The sequence below is a fragment of the Corvus moneduloides genome, chromosome 7, assembly GCF_009650955.1.
Source record: "Corvus moneduloides isolate bCorMon1 chromosome 7, bCorMon1.pri, whole genome shotgun sequence".
In the NCBI taxonomy this organism is placed as follows: domain Eukaryota; kingdom Metazoa; phylum Chordata; class Aves; order Passeriformes; family Corvidae; genus Corvus; species Corvus moneduloides.
In genome coordinates, this window is record NC_045482.1 from 23,764,781 (window position 1) to 23,781,739 (window position 16,959).

Genomic DNA, 16,959 nt, shown 5'->3' on the forward strand with positions numbered 1-16,959 from the left:
ATCATTAAGATTGGAAAAGACCTCTAAGATCATTGAGTCCAACCATTAACCCAGCACTTCTGAGTCCACCATCATTGAGTCCAACCATTAACCCAGCACTTCTGAGTCCACCACTAACCATGTCCCCAAGTGCCACATCTACATGTCTTTTAAATACCTCCAGGGATCATGATTCAACTACATCCCTGGGCAGCCTGGGGTGACAACCATTTTGGTGAAGAAATTTTTCCCATTATCCAATCTAACCACTGCCCAAGCACAACTTGAGATCTTTTCCTCTTGTCCTATCACTTCTTACCTGGGAGAAGAGACCAACCCCCACCTGGCTACGTCCTCCTTTCAGGTAGTTGTAGAAAGCAATAAAATTCCCCCTGAGCCTTCTTTTTTCCAGGCTAAATGCCCCAACTCCCTCTGCCATTCCTTATAAGATTTGTGCTCCAGACCCCTCACCAGCTTCATTGCCCTTCTCTGGACACGCTCCAGCCCCTCAATGTTTTTCTTGTACTGAGGGGCCCAAAACTGAACATAGTATTCAAGGCACAGTGTCACAAGTGCTGAGTACAGAGGGGCAATCCCTGCCCCAGTCCTACTGGCCACACTATTTTTGACACAAGCCAGGATGCCCTTGGCCTTCTTGGCCACCCAGGCACACACTGGCTCATGTTCAGCTGCTGCCAGCCATCACTCCCAGGTGCTTTTCTGATGAGCAGCTTTCCAACCACTCTGCCCCAAGCTTGTAACGCTGCCTGGGGTTATTGTGACCCAAGTGCAGGACCTGGACTCTTGTTGAGCAGAATCCCCGTGGTGCGGATTCCTATCAGCAATAGGATATGGACAGTCAGTAATGGATAGGGTGAGGTGCATCCTACATGGCTCTTGTCCATGTAGGTCTCTCTCTTAACTTTAGCTGTACAGCTGTGCACTGAATGCCTTCAATTTTCACTCCAGTTTCAAGAAAATTCTTGTCTCACATCAAGACATAAAGTAAATGGCAGCCTAACACTGCAGATGTTAAGCCTTTTCCAGGCATGGTTTTGGAAGTGAGATACTGGTATGGTGTAACTCTCAAAGCAATCAGAGGACAGTTTATTTCTTATTATCTTACATTGTGTTTTCCCAGGAACCCATGTATGTGGACTTTTTGGGTACCTGCCATTCAGACACAGCTAAGCCAACCACCCTTCAGGAAAGACACCTCTCCTGGTACCGAACCAACATGGTGAGGGGACTGACCTTCTACCCCCCTGATATCCTGAGCATGATGCTGAAGGATGGGAAGTTGCAGATGGATGAAAAGGGAGCCCTCATGCTTTCTCCTGAGGTATGAGCTGCCCTCCCTGGAATCTAAGACACTTCCAGCTGTTCTCTATATATGCTGGGCATCTGTTGTAGAGAAGACAGATCTAGAAGGGCTTGCAGATGCTGGACTGATTTCTTTAGTATTTCTGCTGTTGATGGTCCCAGCACACACCAACACTACCTTTGTCAGCTGGATTTTACCCTGGCTCAGTCACTAAGCCACTTTCTGGCTTTAATTCAGTCATGGGGTCATCTTTTGCTTCATGTGGTTTCAGATTGAGGCTTACAAACAGAAGCCTCCTTGAAGCCTAGACTTTGAGCTGTCCTAGGAACTCTTACTGAAGTGCATCCTGCATGCCCTCTTGCACATGGAGGCAATCAGTGCCTCGTGTCTCCCACACTTTCCCTGCTCACACTGAGATATTTCCATCCTGTAGATTTTTGAGGACAAGCCACCCAAGGAATACTTTGAACCCAATGCCATGACTGAATATTTCTACGATGGTGTAAGCAGTGACCTGGCCTTGTTTCCTGCTCATGTTAGTGTCAGCCCCACGGAGTATGATTTTGGATGCTGCATGCCACCTCACAAGGCAGAACCTCTTCCTCTCTGTGTGACCAACCATACCAAAGGAAATATCACTGTTGCCTGGACTCCAAGCCATGGCAGTGCCTTCCAAGTGCACCCTGAAATTTGTGACATGCCACCACTGAAGTCTTCAACCTTCTATGTCTTTTGCAAGCCTACTCAGGTCAACAGTCTCTATGCAGCAGAGCTGGAAGGTTTTGCTGTTTACAAGGTTAGTAGGAATTACTAAGACCAGAGATGACCTAGCAAGCAACTGTTTGCAAAATAAAGTATTTTGGAGGAGTTAAAATTCAATTTAAACCCTTAATTTTGATTTTGACAAACCAGCACCTCTATTAACTCTTTTGGCCATTGCTTTGATACACTGTTGGGTTAAAGTTTCTCTATCACCTGTGTCCTGGCAAATAAATGCAATAAACAAGTCACAGCTCATGCATGTGGACAGGTACACTTGCTCTTGCCCCCAGGGAGCATGAACCATGGTACACCTCACTGAAGAAGGAATTACTATGAATTATTGCACTATTAGTGTAGATGTGAGCTTGCACAAGAATGGTTATTGTGGCCTGGGTAATGGGCAATAACTTGGTCTTTGTGTCTGGCCCTCCACAAGTAAAGCTGCTGAGGGCACTGTCACTCTTCGCCCAAGTGACGTGGGATTCACGTTACACAAGTCTGCAGTTACAGGAGATTTAGCACCCAGAAATGTCCTGGTAAGTGAAACCCAGCATTTGCAAGTCTCTCTCTCTGTTTCTCATCTGGCACTGGTCAGTCCTTCTTTCCTGAGAATGTCAGTTCCTTAGCCCCAGAGATGTCATTGAATAAGCAGTTGCTTGAGATAGTATGTGCAATTGGTCCCTTCCAACTCAGTTTAATCCGTGATTCTGTGAAGGCACCTTGCCACACTCCCTTCCTCTACACAATGTGCTGTCCCTTGTGTGTCTGCAGGTGATGAGACACTACACCAACATTGAAAACGATGCCACCATCTGTCCATCGTGGTGCCTGACTGTGAGGCTGAGAGCACACACATATGAAGCAGAACGGGAGCACTTCATTCCACAGTACATCCTGGATGTCCCCAAAGTGTGTAACTGATTGACCTTTGAATCTTTGCAAAGACACTTAGTGTTTGCCTCTGAATTCTTTACTTTGTCTCCCATTGCACTGAGGTGTGTCTTTGGTGGTTTCTGATGGTGTGGAGGCTCCTGCTATGGTACAAAAGTAGTATGCTGTTCCTCCTGCATTAGCTTCCCAGCTTCCACCATGTCAGCTGTACTCATTAGCTCTGTGAGAGAGCTGTTAGGATCACCTTCCTTTCTGTTTAAGTGGACATAGGCTCTAACAAGGGTATTCAGTCCCCTCCCAGGAGCCTCAAAAGCTTTGCATGCACTTAGGCACACAGAATCCTCACTTACGAAAGAGGAGTGGTTGTAAGATAGAGGGGAAGGTTCTCTCTCTCTTCCTGCAGTTTCTGTGGCACAATAAAGTATTTTTCCTATAAAGTAAAGTGAGATCTGATCCTAGGAAGTAAGAATAGTCCTGAGAACCTCTTATAAAATCTCCTCAGCTAATCTAGGCCATGCGGCCTCTATTTGATATGCATGAAGTGGAGCACATTCTAGGCTGCTGAAGTTCTTCATCCAGGATGTCACTATCCATGCAGAAGCTGCAGGCACCAGCAAGCAGCTCATTTACTGGATGGGAACAAAGCACTGCACGATAGAAAATAGCTTCACCAATCCCATGAACCCATGAGGGCCACTGAGGGAAGGGAAAAGACCATTATTTGTGTACCCCTGCATGGTTTCATTTCTTTCCTTGAAAATAAGCAGTTAGAAAGTTCCCCATAGACTTGGGATAGTGCTTATTGGAACCTGGAACTGAATATAGTGAAAACTTTTTTGTTAAGCTGGTTTTTAAACCCAGTGAAAATAAACCTTTTTACTTGTCTTCACCAGACTTTTCCTCCTGTAGTTTGTGACACTGATACCTACTGCAGCATGCTGTTGTCCAACACAGGCACCTCTTTGATAACCTTCAGTGTGAACCAAACTGCCTGTCCCTCTGTTATGGTCAAGCCCAGCTCAGGACACATCATGCCAGGAGGCCACCAGATTTTCTTTCTCTCCACTCACCCAGTTAACAGAGTCACGCAGCAGCATGTCCTGCCCTTGCAGCTGAACTCTTATCCTGCATACACCAAGGTAAGGAGGGGGAAGTGGAAGATGGTGAGCAAAGTTTTGGTCCCCTGTAGTCTTCCCTTTTCACAATGACTTGCACTGTGATGCCTATTATGTCTCCTAATGTTTAGTTTGGATTTTTCCCTTTGGAAATAGGAATGAAGGAATATTTTCAACACTTACTATGGGGTCAGCATTGCAGAAAGAAGGCCTTTGTGGTGCCAAACGTCCTGTACCCCTCGTTCCTTGCATTTCCGTCTCTTGGAATACCCTGTATTATGCTAAGGGCCCTACTTGATGGCACAGCCTAAAGCTCTTCCCCTCCTCATTAACATCCAGTTTGTTCTTGCTTCTCTCTTGGAAGGAGAAACATCTTTGCAAGGTCCCCCCTGATGTAGCTGAGTCTTCTAGTTAATGTCTGTTACTTTTTATCTTAATTCCACAGAAGATTGTTCTCCGGAGTTGTGGGCAGTCCTTTCTTTTGCACTTAGAAGGTGATGGAAATCTCTACTTCAAACCTCTCCATATAGGGACCTCCTCTACACGAATGTACACCATTAAAAACTGCACAAGTCTACCCATGGTTTTCACATGGAAGATTTTTCAGTCTCACAGTAAGATCCTGTCTGTCAGTCCCACTGCAGGGATCCTCCAGCCCTTTGAAGCCATGGTAAGTTCAAGTTCTACCAAAGTTGTAGTTTGCTCTCTACAATACAACCACAGCCTGGCTTTGAATATCTGGATGTTCTTTCCCTGTATGAATCTTTGACACAGATGGAGATGGTGTGTCTGTAGAGACCTAGATTAGCTATAATGGAAGAAGGGACTGTGCATTAAATGCAATTGTTGAGGTGTTTGGGTTTATCTTTGGACTGGAGCTCCTGTCAGCACTCTTGCCTCTTGTGATTGCAGGCTCAGGCATGGACTTTTACTCCTAACAAGGAGACCAAGTATGTGCTGCATGCTATGGTGTTTGTGAGCTGGAAGAGCCCAGACCTCGTGTCTCCCAAAGGTCTCCATTATGTCTTACGGGTCATTGGAGAGGGCGCACTAGGCACCATCAGGGTAAGGAGCAGGGGCCCACTGAGTAGCAGTAGGGGATACTAGGGTGGGATGGGGTCTTGGACTTTCCCTTTTTGCAAAATCTGTACTGGAGGCAGCCAATAAGGATTCACAGCAAAATTCCCAGACACTGCTTTCAGTTTAAACGACAGTACTGATTCTAGTGGCCTAATGGCAGCTTGTTGCAAATGTCCTGCCAGTTCAAATATGACCTTCACAAATCCTCTGGGATTGCTCTCTTCCAGACTAAACCAAGCAAGCCATTTAGATTCTTGGGAATCATGGTTGTCTCCTCTCATTCTGTCTGCTCTCCTTCTCCATTTGTTTTGCTGTTAGTCTGATTTCTAAGTGTAGCGGACCTTTTAAAGTGGCACAGCCAGTACACCTCCACCTGGCTTTCTTCCTGTTACCTGCAGGTCTGTGCAGCCACCTTGATTTTTAGTCAAGTTTCTTAAATCATTTTCTAATGATTTACCTTGTAAATCATTTCCCCATGTAAATCATGTTGATTGTTGGGTGATAATATCTTCAAGGTACTTAGTCATTATAAATTGTATGTGAGCACACAACTAGCCAAAAGAGAGGGGGACTATTTAAGCAGTCACGAAAGGGCAAGCAAATATCTCTCATCCTTGGCCCAAGTGCAGCTGGTCAGCTAGTGGTCTCACAGCCCTGAATAAGCTACATCCTACCCAGAAAACACCCTAAAAAACAGTAGGAGAAAGCATTTGGAAGAGGGATTGAGTCCTTTGCAGACCTGTTCCACATTTTATTGTGCTCCAACTACCCGAAAGGAGTTTGTAGCAAAGTGGGTGTTGGTCTCTTCTCCCAAGTAATAAGCAAAAGGCAAGAGAAAATGACCTCAAATTGCACCAGGAGAGGTTTAGATTGGATACTTGGAAAAATTTCTTTAGGAAAGGGGTTGTCACTCATTGGAATGGGCTGCCCAAAGAATTGGTTGAGTCATCATTTCTGGAAGTATTTAAAAGACATGTAGATGTGGCACTCAGGGACATGGGTTAGTGGTGGACTTGGCAGTGTGAGGTCAATGGGTAGACTCAGTGATCTCAGAGATCTTTCCTAACCTTAATGATTCTATCAGGGCATGCCAGGTCCTACACAAAGCAGGGAGCCCTTTGCACTGCACTGCACGTGCCAAGGGATCAGCATGTGGTGAGATAAGTGGTGGCTACACTCAACTACTATTCTTGACACGTTAAAGTGACCTCAGCACGGTGGGTTTGTATTCCAGGCACAAAAGGAGCATCTGGACCTTGGAAATGTTCTAGTTGGTGGTCAACAAAGCTGCAGCATTGTACTGCTAAATGATGGGATCTGTACTCTGAATTACATCCTCAGTGTGGAACAATTCATCACAGGGCCCCATAACCCTGAGGAGGTCCGCAGCGATCCAATGGGTACTGTAAAGGAATTAGCATGGGACAGGACCTTAGCTTTCCTCTCTTTTCTCCAAAATCAATCTAGAATGAACTCGGAGGTTGGAGTGATTACTGGCTTGCTTGCACTGATTCTCTCAAACCTCAAGCTGTCTGCTCCTTTGCATAGGAAATGACTCTTCTATCTTGCTGGAAAAACAATAATCCAGAGTCTGACAACTGAAGTTAGACCAATCTGGACCTTGAAATAAGATGCAATTTCCCAGCAGAGAAGGAAATTAAATAAAGGACCTTACTAGAAAAAATGGTGGTGCCGCCTTTCTAGAGGACCTCCTGTGGGGAAGTTCCCTATTCTTTGCTGCCCAAAGGCAATCTGGGTGCTCCCAATGAGCTGCCTGCAGTTGTAGGCTGGGAATCCCAAGTTCAAAACCTGAAGCTAATCCTAACAATTAGACAAGGAGTGGCAGTGGCTGGAGTGCAAGTAGACTTAGGGATCTGTGTGCCACCACATTTGTGGTGTAAGAGACAGTGATGCCAAGAGCTCATGCCATCTCTCGTGTCCTACAGCTCTAGAGCTGGAACACTCGAGAGGAACAATCTTAGCAAGATCAAAAGCTTTTGTCCGAATAAAAGTAAGGCCAACTCGTCGACTGCGTTACACCTGGTCAATCAAATATGCTACTTGCACACCCACAGGTGAGATGGATGTTTTGGGATGTTCAGAGGTGGGGGACAGTGTTTGTAAAAGAAGAGACTAGCCAGACAAGGAGTTTTCAGCTTGGAAAGTGAAAAATGTAATGTCATATGAATGATAGGGAGAAGACAAGATATAAATAACTGTTTATGATTTTTCAGTATGAAAACAAGGGGCACTTCATAAAATAATTAGGCTGTAGGCTTAAATCAAAAAAGGTTTTTTTTCACATAGCGCAGAACTCAATTGTGTAAAGACACTGTTGAAAAGGATCATATTCATAGTCTTTTGGTGATGTCTAAATGCAGAAGTCAAGGTACAACTAGAAGTCAGTGGTTTAGGGGTTTTGAGAAGCTGCCAAAGAAAAGACTACGTACAAAGGCCCATTGTTTCTTTCTTTGGTCTTGGTAGGGCCTCTTTCCCCTTTGCTGCAGTCAAAATGACCCAGGCAGCAGCCCCCGAATGGTGCATGACTACTTTTTGGTGTTTCTTTCTCTCCCAAGCTGCAGATCTTGCAAGCATGAAAGAGAAGCAGCAGCCCCTCTGCTGCATTGTAGCAACAGGCACCTACCCAACTTTGCGCATCACAGATGCTACTATAACAGGGAGTGCCAGCAAGTTGCACATCTGGAAGCTCTTCTCCTTGGACACACTGAATGAATACTTGGAGCGAGACCCAACTCCTGGTGAGCTCACCTACAGAGTTCCCACAAGGCACAGGTAAGATGAGGGAATGGCTCAGAGGGTCTTTGAGTCCCTTGCATGAGCCAGATGGAGATGCTTATTGGCATGTGTTGCAGCTCCCTGCTGCGTGGCACCCTGTTATTCCATCCTAGCTGCTGTAGGCAGTTGCTCACCTCCACTTCTCTGCTTAAGCTCCCTAGAAAGGAGTCACAGAAACAGAGAATAATTTAATTGCAATGGACCTCCAAAAGTCTCTGGTATAGCCCCTTGCCCAAAGCCAGGACATATAGATCAGGTTGGCTAGGGCCTTATTCAGTTCAGTGCTGAATCTCTGAGGACAAAGAAACCACAGCTTGTCTGAGCTCCTGCTTAACCATTTCCATGGTAAAAACCTTTTTCCTAGCATCTCATCAGAGTATCTTGTATTGCAAATTGTGTGGTTGCCATCGCTGAGCCCTTGCTTCATAAGGCTGAACAAATCCAGGTCTCTTAGTTGCCCCTTGTAATCATAGAATAGCTTGGGTTGAAAAGGACCTTGGAGATCGTCTAGTTCCAACGGGGTGCCTTCCACTAGACCAAGTTGCTCAGAGCCCCATCCAGCCTGGCCAGTGTGTTCCAGCTCTCAGCCATTTTGGTGGCCCTCCATTGGGCCTGTATGTCAGTGACTTCCTTGTCCTGAGGAGCTAAAGAGAGACTTCGGGGTAAGAAGGACTCTCTTATGTCACTCACTCTCATTAGACCTGTATAAAAGATTTTTAAAAGAAAATCAGAAGGTCTGCCTTATGCCCAGTATCCTTTCTCTCAAAAGGGCCAGGAATAGAAGGTCAGACAAGAATTATAAGGAAGACAGCCAGTATAGAATGGCCTTTCCCCTGTCATGCCCTGATGACCCTTCCTCCTGTTTCAGTTTAATATCTTCTTTTTCTCCTGTGACCAGCACATGCTTGATCCCTCCAGTGTACACCCCTCTCCTGCTGGATTTTGACTTTGGGTCTGCCCCGGTAGGCTCAGAGCCTACCATCGCGAGGCTTCTGCTGGAGAACAAGGGTGTGGTACCTGTGGACTGGTAAGCAGTGGTCCTTAGAGCTCAGCCTTCTTTCTGGGGCTCTGTAAGTGCTCAAAGGGCTGTGAGACATTTGCATATTGATAGGGTGGGGTTTGTAGGCACAGCTGCAGCTGAGATCTCTTGGTGAGTCTGGGTGGGGAAGCAATCAAAGAGCTGCAGATCAGACCTGATGAAATGTGATGTAGCCACCATCTGGGCCAAGCCCATTTGGATTGAATATGCTGACCATGGCCCAGGGGAAGTTGCATGTCCTTGTTGCTGACCAGCTGATTTGTTCCCTAGGGCCTTCTTGTTTCCTTCTGATCAGAAGATGGACATGGAGCACTGGGCAGAAGACACTGACTTTACCCCCCAGGAGCTGCACCAGATGAGAGTTCAGGATAACCAGCTCTTCAGTGTTTCCCCAAAGTCAGGAACACTTCTCCCAGGGCAGGAGAAATCTGTCCAGCTCTCACACAGGTGCCAGAACAACACATGCTGTCAGTCCCCTGAGTTTTCATGCCAGATTTTCCTTCCCCTTCATATGTTCCACAGCAGAGGCTGGGAAAATAGAAAGTTCCTGAGCAGGTCCAGTTTCTGGACCCTACAGAGCTTGACTTCCTCAGGAGAATGTTTTAATGTCCTTTAACACTGCAGTGCAAAAGGCATTTAGTGTGACATGCTGGGGATACTGGTCTTCCTTGACTTGACAGTTGAGGAGATGAACAAGATGCTGCACTTGCTGTGCTTTTGATTATGTAGTGATATTTTTATTTTTGTCATCAGCTAGAGCTGCTACCCCTTGTATGCCTGCAGAAGGTACGAAGAAAGCTGAACACTTTCCCTTTCAAAGCAGACCATATCTGAGGAGTACTGGCATCTTTTTGGCCTAGAAACTTGGGTCCCTAAATAGGTGTATGACTAAAATCAACATTGTATCACTCATTCCCACCCAAACACAACTGGGTTCCCCCCCACCTCCCCCCGGGCCCTTACGCAACAGTGACTCTTTAGCTGGGAAGTGAATTGTCTCTAATGTTCTGTGTGACTGACTCTGTCATCCTGGGCACAAAATTGATTTCTACTGTTTTCCTCTCTCTCCTCTTTCACTGCTAGACATGATTTCATTGGCACTGATCGCCTCCCTGTCCTGCTGAAGATTTCCTATGGCCATGAGATTCTGGTAAGATAGCAGGTATCCCTTCCTTCCAACTGCAGAACAACAGCAGGTAGGAACTGAGTTATGAGGTGTTTTCCCCAGAAGCTGCATAACATACAGGGGGCTGTGGCCTTCCCCTGGAATTTGCACTGCCCAGACAGTAACAGAGGGCCAAGCAGAGACACAAAACCAATATTCTGACAAACTTGTGGTTCCAGCACAGTGTGATATGGGCAGTGGACTAGCAGAACAGTCCTTGGACCATCTCTTGGGTCCTTCAGCAAGAGGACTGGGTTTTATTTATTATTAACCTTTGTATTTTGTTAGTGGTGTTAGTGCAGAATTGCTTCTTCCTTCAAGACAACTCCAAGCCCAAAACAGCCTTCCCAGGTTTTACAGTCCCTGCATATTTTCCACACTCTGGTGTAACTCATGGTCAAGATCCCTGTGCATGCTTGCCCTCATTTCATCTGCGTCACTGTGAGTTGTTCCATGCAATGTGGCTGGAGTTCAGATCTGCAGCCCATCCTGCTTCTCTCATATGCAGCTTTCCTGAATCTCTCCGTCTCATCAACTCTCTATGCTCTTCAACACCCCCTGAAATGTGCTTTTCTCCAAATATACCACCTGTTGTGATGGTAGTTTGGGAATGAACAGAGTGGCAGAGCATCTTCCAGCTCTGGGGTCAGCTGCTTCCCCAAGCCCAGAGGGTACTCCCTGCATTCCTGGTTGGCTGCAGCCTTTGTCCACCCACTTATTTCTCCTACCAATGGTGGAAGAGATTCTTACTCATTCTTCCTGCTTTGCTGCTTTCTAAAGCATCCCAGAGCTGACAGTGACAGCGGTGTGTTTTCCCTGAGCATTTCCTCAGGCTTGAAACTAATTTCCCTCTCTCCCCCTCTCTCAAACTGTCAGTTAGAGTCAAAGTCACCTTGTGCTCTGCCAGGCACCAGTCATGCCCGGCTGAGCCTTCCTGTCTGTCTCTGAAGTTTCCTATGAGACCATTGTGTTCACACATCTCTTTTATTTTTCTTTTCTTTCAGGACTGTTGTCAGCTGAAAATCCAACCCTTTCACCAAGCTGTTCAAACAGTGGCTTAACTGTGCCTTCCCTCAAAGCCCTTGGACGGGCTCCCTGTGCTCTGCCTGCCTGGCACAATCCTGAGAGTGGCTATGAGCCTTTCACTAGCTGGCCAGTGAGGGAAGAGGCTTTGGAGCACCAGAAGCCTATAGGGCATACATCCTCTCTTGCCATATAGCCACTGGCTTTGGTGGCTACTGGAGGCCACCACCCTCTGTCATGCTATCCTTGCAGAAGGGGCTGGAAAAGCATGGGGATGAAAAGATCCCTTGGTGCATTTGAGCTCTGGCAATAGGAGCTGTAGAAGCCAGTCCAGAGGCATGGAGCAGTGCAGGTGGTTGCAACCTGCAGAGATGCAGTGCCAGTACTGAACTGCTGACATTGAAAAATAGGAGTGGGAGATGCTTCTGCAAAGAGGGCAGCTGTGGGACTGAACACAGTGTGCCTGCTTTCCTTGCAGTCATGGCATGAAGTGCACAGAGTTTCCAGCTCCTGTGGCAGAAACAGCCCTAAGTGTGCTCACATTCCAGGGCTGAGCAAATCTTCACCTGTGATTCTGGTGAAATGTGCAGAACATATGCTAACCTTAAGGGAAGCAAATGCTGTAATGTCATCTGAAAAGTTAAGCTTTGGAAATTTCAGAAAGGAACAATAAACAGAGGAGACCATTGGGCTGGGGTATTGCCTGGTTACTCGGTCAGATTCCAAATTACTTGGCTTCAGAGCAGTGATGTTAGCCACCTGCAAGCCATTGTGTGCTTTTTCTTTGGGTTTAAATTGACTTCTGTCATGACTTTACCCACATGGATAGATTTTGACCTCCTGCTCCTTTCTTTCCCCAACAGAGCCTGTCTACTTCATTTTCAGGAGAAGCTCCTTCTCTGTTCTTCCTTCGCCATTCGGTGGCCAATTTTTAGTCCTCTGATGATTTATAGGTAGTCTAAAGGACCCAAACTGATTTCTCATTTGCAATTTCCTCTGGCTGTAGGAGGAGACTTCTGTGGGACGTGTGTGTTACCCAATTCCTTGTGCAGTAGGGAAACAAGGCCTTCCACTGCCTAATGCTTTCACAGATTGTCCTTTGCCTCTTCACCTGTAAGACTGCTTGTTCTCAGAGCTCTGAGATCATTTGGCTAGGCAGAACTTGCAGCCCTGAGCAGTTTTAGTAGGAAAAGCCCAGCCAGCTGCATGTGCTGCAGGATGAGGTAGGCTGGTTCACAGAACTTCCTGGAGAGAAGGGCTGGATCCCAAGGAGAATCCTTGAGCACATAGGTTCTATAAACTGCAAGTGTTTCCACTTCACTTCATAGCTGCTAGTTAGGTATTCTGAGATGTTATCACCTGCAGCACGGGTTCTGCAGGCAGCTGTCCTCCCTGAGGAACCTGGCATCCCCTGGCACCCCTCTTATGCTCTTAAGTCTTCACTGTGGGATGAAGTCTATGCACTCCAGAAGGAGAATTGATTGTAGCAGGTCTTTGCTTTTGTCCATTTGCCTCTCTTTAACTGCTAATCCTCTAAATGTCATATCCTGTGTCAAATGGAAACTGATGATAATTTTTCCTCAGCAGTTCTGGTCTGTCAGAATGCAAGATGGCTTTTTGACTGAATTTATATAAATGGATGTTTCACTCCCAAAGCTCAGGGAGGTTCCTAGCCCTTTTTCCCTTGAAGTTTGAAAGCAAAGCTTTTGTCTTCCTCCTGCTTCCACTCCATCTGGCAAACTGTGATTCTCAGGAGGCTGAATGCTCATGTAGTGCTTTGATAAGATTCCATGTGGGACCTTGCTAACATTGTATTTCTAGTTCTTTGCTCCCTCCTCATCTGAACTGGAATGGGTTTTATAGAAGGAGTTGTCATTCTCTGCTCTTTTTAAAGCAGCTGATATAGTATCTCCTGCAGGTGTCTATCTTTGTCTTTTACACATGCATTTGAAAAACAGCCATGCTTTAGGCTTAACATATTGTGAATTGCAGCAACTTGGGTCCTGTTGGCCCATGTAGAGACATTACTTACTAGGTGACTGCTTTGCAGCCTCTACCCCAAAGCAGACAGCTCAGGGGTACTTTGGGGTGATCCTGCAGAAAACAGTGCATCATCGGTGCATCTTCAGCCTGATTGCAGTTTTCTCAAAATGCAGGAGCCTGTGCAAAAATGCAGATGCAAAATCCTTCCTATAAAATAGCTCCATAAATCTCTCCGCTTTGCTTGGAGTGCTTGGCAGCTGCTTTGCTAACAGGATACTCTTGATCATGAGTTGATCACTTAAAGTTCAGCTGGGATCTTCTTGCTTTTGGACTTGCTTCTAGCTTTTGGACTGTTAGACACATTCTTGGAGCACTCCAGAAGACATCCAGATGGTCCTTTCCAAGACAAGGCCATTACTTACCTAAATCCTGTCTTTCCAAAGTATTTGGCTGTGACAGCTGCACACTCTGCTATGTACACTTTCATTCATGGAGAATTTCCACCATACACTTGCATGGAGAAGCACTGATGCTGATGCCTGGCATAACAGAGAGAAAAGTAGAGTCTTTCTGATACAAGAAGAGAACCTTTCAGAGAAAATCTTGAGTAGGTTCTCCATTTCCTTGATTTTTTTTCTTAGGACACGCTATCCTGGTATTACAAATTTAAGTCTGTAACTGTGTGGCCTTCAGCTTGCAAAGTACTTCAGAGTCCTTGTGCAGTTTTTAGTGATGGGACCAAGGCCCTTTGAGAAAGTGACTGCATTTCTTTCCACTGCAGCTGACCTTCAGCAGTGTGACAGTGGAACACAACCAGCGGTACGTTCATTTTGCATCCAATAAGCACCACTTCGCACCCATTGCTGTTGGAGGCTCCCACCCCCCCACACAGGTGAGCATCTTGGAGCCAAACCCAGCAGCAAGTATAGGGAAGGAGCTAGTACTACTGTATCCCACGGACAGGCAGTGTCTGAGGCAATTCTCAGGAAATGGAATGGCCTCCACAGGAAAGCATCCCCGGAGAACTCTGAGGATAGTTCTAGGCAGAGTCTGGAAACAGTGGCTGGGATGGCAGCAGGGAAAGTACTTCTCACCATCTCCAGTTTGACAAGATTTGGTGTTCACTCTAATCAGAATGCTTATGAGGCATGTTCACTTATTCTCTTGCATTGGGTCTGAGTGAAAACTTGCCTAGCCATTCCAAGTACTCTGGAAATAAATCCTAATTAGTTTTTAGTAAATTAATTTAACTTCCTTAAACACTTATTCAGCAAAAAGGCAGTTTTGATTCTGTTCTGTCTAATTTACTTGGGAAATGAACAAGTCTAAATTGAATTAAGATCACTTTAATACAAGTGGTTTTGCATTTTAAGTAATCCACTTTACAGTGATCCCTTTAGCTAATTTGTATTCATTTCCCCCTACTGTGAATTGGCAGGGCACCATTTGGAGAGGCACTTTGGTTATCAATGTACATGTGTGGTGATAAACCTTCAGCACAGCTGCCTATCAGAGCCTCAGTGTTAAATCTGGACACTATGAGGTCTCCTTATTCTTAGGAGATAAGCTGATTAATTAAATATTAATGCTTATCAGCATCCTCTGTGAAGCGTTAACTAGTTTAACTTGTATCTGGTATAATAAGCACTGCTCTTTCTGACTCACTTCAGATTTATAAACTCTACAATGGTGGCTCCATGCCTGTGACATTTGAGGTTCAGCTGGACAACATTGTGAAGATACAGGAGAAGAATTTTCGGCATCCTGTGTTTGTCTGCCTAACTCCTAGAGGAGAAATTCCCCCTGGTGAAACAGGCCACATTGAGTGGATCTTCTCTCCACTGGAAGCTAAAACATACTCGGTAAGACCCTCCTCATGACTGAAAGATTCTGTTGTTGACCTAAAATTCCTTAGGTTTCTTACTGATGGTTGGTCCTTGTCATGCTATGGCTGAATTGAGCTCTATTCCTCCAAGAAGCAGAGTCTTGAAAGCAAATGAGTGGCTGGTCTGGTCTGGAAATGGAGCAGATAAATTGCTGTCTCAAAAGTTTTTTCTTCCCAAGAAGAGATATCTTCCACAACCAGAGTCATCCCAGTATATATTTTTCAAGGATCAAACAGTAACTGGGGATATCAATAGTATCTGTTTGGATTTGTGGTTAATTGTTGGCCTCCAAAATTTCGCACCGAAGAGACTGAAGTCAGTGCCTTCCATCATTGCAGTGTATGCTGCTGCAAACCTCTGGAAACAGCCTTCCCAAAGAGCTGTGTCCTGGGCTGCAGCAAGCAGGCAGGGCCAGAGCTGGAGCACTACTTATTGGTCTAGTCTGGGGTGAATGCATGGAATAATAAATAAATTTAATTTTAGAAACTCCAACCTTTGCTCCAAAAGGAAGTCTCTGTCCATCTCATACTGTAACTGGCTAATTGACTACTTAACCAGCTTTCCTGGGCTAGCAGGAAAGGCCACGGCCTGAAAGAGCAAAAGAGACTGGATTTGTCTTTATCCATGCATGGGGTGTATTTAGACCAGTCCATCAGCAAGTATGCTGGCTTACTGCACATCTCTCCAAAAGATGACTCTGGACTTAAAACTTTTATTTTGTCCAAGGCAGGTTGATGTTCCCATCCACATCCTGGAGGGTGAGTCGACCCCTGTCACTTTCCAGGGAGTAGGCTACAATCCAAATACTGTACAAAGGACTGACACATCCAGCCAATTTGTTTCTTCTGCAGACTATTCAGGTTCTGCCAAGCTAACTGTGCCTGGGCAGGTAAGTCCAGGTGTGGGATATGAGCAATATGATCAGTCCAGGAATGTGTGAGAGAGACTGAAATATACAACTGGCCCCATCTTGCAGTAGCCTGTGTTGCAGGAGAATTCATTTGCCATGAGATAGAACAAGACATTTCCCTTCCAGCAGGTGATCTAGAGCTTAACTCATGGAAGCTGAAAGGTGTCTTCCTTCCAGCTTGTCACTTCCACAGCCATTAGAACAAAAATGGGTTTAGGGTTTGTTCATGTACTGACTTTTTTCTTAGAAGTTACCTCCCATCACAGGTGTCTTTCTCGTATGCATCTACACCAACTTTTTCTTTGCTAAATCATTCTCAAAATGACCATTATACTCCTGACATACCCTGTCAGGGCTTGGCTGCCACCATTTCCCAGCCAAACTCAGATGATTCATAACTTGAATGCTGACTGCAGGATGGTCACCTTTTCAGGCACGTGCAGAGGAATGCACTTGTTTGACCTGCTGCTGGCTCAGCAGGAGCTTGTCTGTCCTGGCTAGTGCTGGCCTGCCAGCCTGGACAATCTGTTGTTAAACTCACCCACAGATCCAAGCACAGTGAATGAGCGTTACATAGCAGAGAGGCGTTCTCCTGCCAGGTGAAGATTCATCCTGTGTGACATTAGCATGCCTTCCTTGGAGCCAGCCACAACTCCTTGGGCTCTTTGGCTTCCAGCAGGGTGATTATATTCCAGAGAACAGCAAAGAGAAGATGATTGAAAACTGTCTCAGTCTGACAATGAAGATGGCATTCCGCAAGGCTCTGTTGTCTGAAATCAAGTTTCTTTCTCTAATGATTACTTAACTAGAGATTGCACTGTATCTGGAGAATGAGACAAACTAGTAGCATACTAGTAGCAAAGTGTATTAGGGATCAATTTCAAAAACTCAGTCAGGTTGATAGGGATTTTGCACAAGCACACACCTCATGTTTCTCAGCTGAAGTAGGAAAAGGCCTGAACCGCAAGTGCTGAAGAGAGAATCGGGGTGTTACCGGTCCTCTGTG

The 16,959-nt window shown here is 45.7% G+C and overlaps 1 protein-coding gene across 6 annotated transcripts in view; it reads left to right on the forward strand.

Annotated features, from left to right (window-relative positions):
* The window catches only part of CFAP65 (cilia and flagella associated protein 65), a 32,268-nt gene that overhangs the window by 7,925 nt on the left and 7,384 nt on the right, over positions 1–16,959 (forward strand). For 4 of the 6 annotated variants that reach the window (XR_004241274.1, XM_032114651.1, XM_032114655.1 and 1 more), the window contains exons 10-24: positions 1,121–1,321; positions 1,737–2,099; positions 2,837–2,974; positions 3,850–4,095; positions 4,517–4,741; positions 4,984–5,136; positions 6,386–6,551; positions 7,098–7,226; positions 7,728–7,944; positions 8,846–8,974; positions 9,257–9,433; positions 10,070–10,136; positions 13,939–14,049; positions 14,828–15,019; positions 15,774–15,932. Coding sequence is in view for 5 of the 6 variants with exons in the window: in XM_032114651.1 (XP_031970542.1) it covers positions 1,121–1,321; positions 1,737–2,099; positions 2,837–2,974; positions 3,850–4,095; positions 4,517–4,741; positions 4,984–5,136; positions 6,386–6,551; positions 7,098–7,226; positions 7,728–7,944; positions 8,846–8,974; positions 9,257–9,433; positions 10,070–10,136; positions 13,939–14,049; positions 14,828–15,019; positions 15,774–15,932 (2,673 nt within the window). In the remaining variant the exon portion in view is untranslated. The remainder of the gene's footprint in view (positions 1–1,120; positions 1,322–1,736; positions 2,100–2,836; positions 2,975–3,849; positions 4,096–4,516; positions 4,742–4,983; positions 5,137–6,385; positions 6,552–7,097; positions 7,227–7,727; positions 7,945–8,845; positions 8,975–9,256; positions 9,434–10,069; positions 10,137–13,938; positions 14,050–14,827; positions 15,020–15,773; positions 15,933–16,959) is intronic. The other 2 variants (XM_032114653.1, XM_032114654.1) reach the window with 2 other exon arrangements.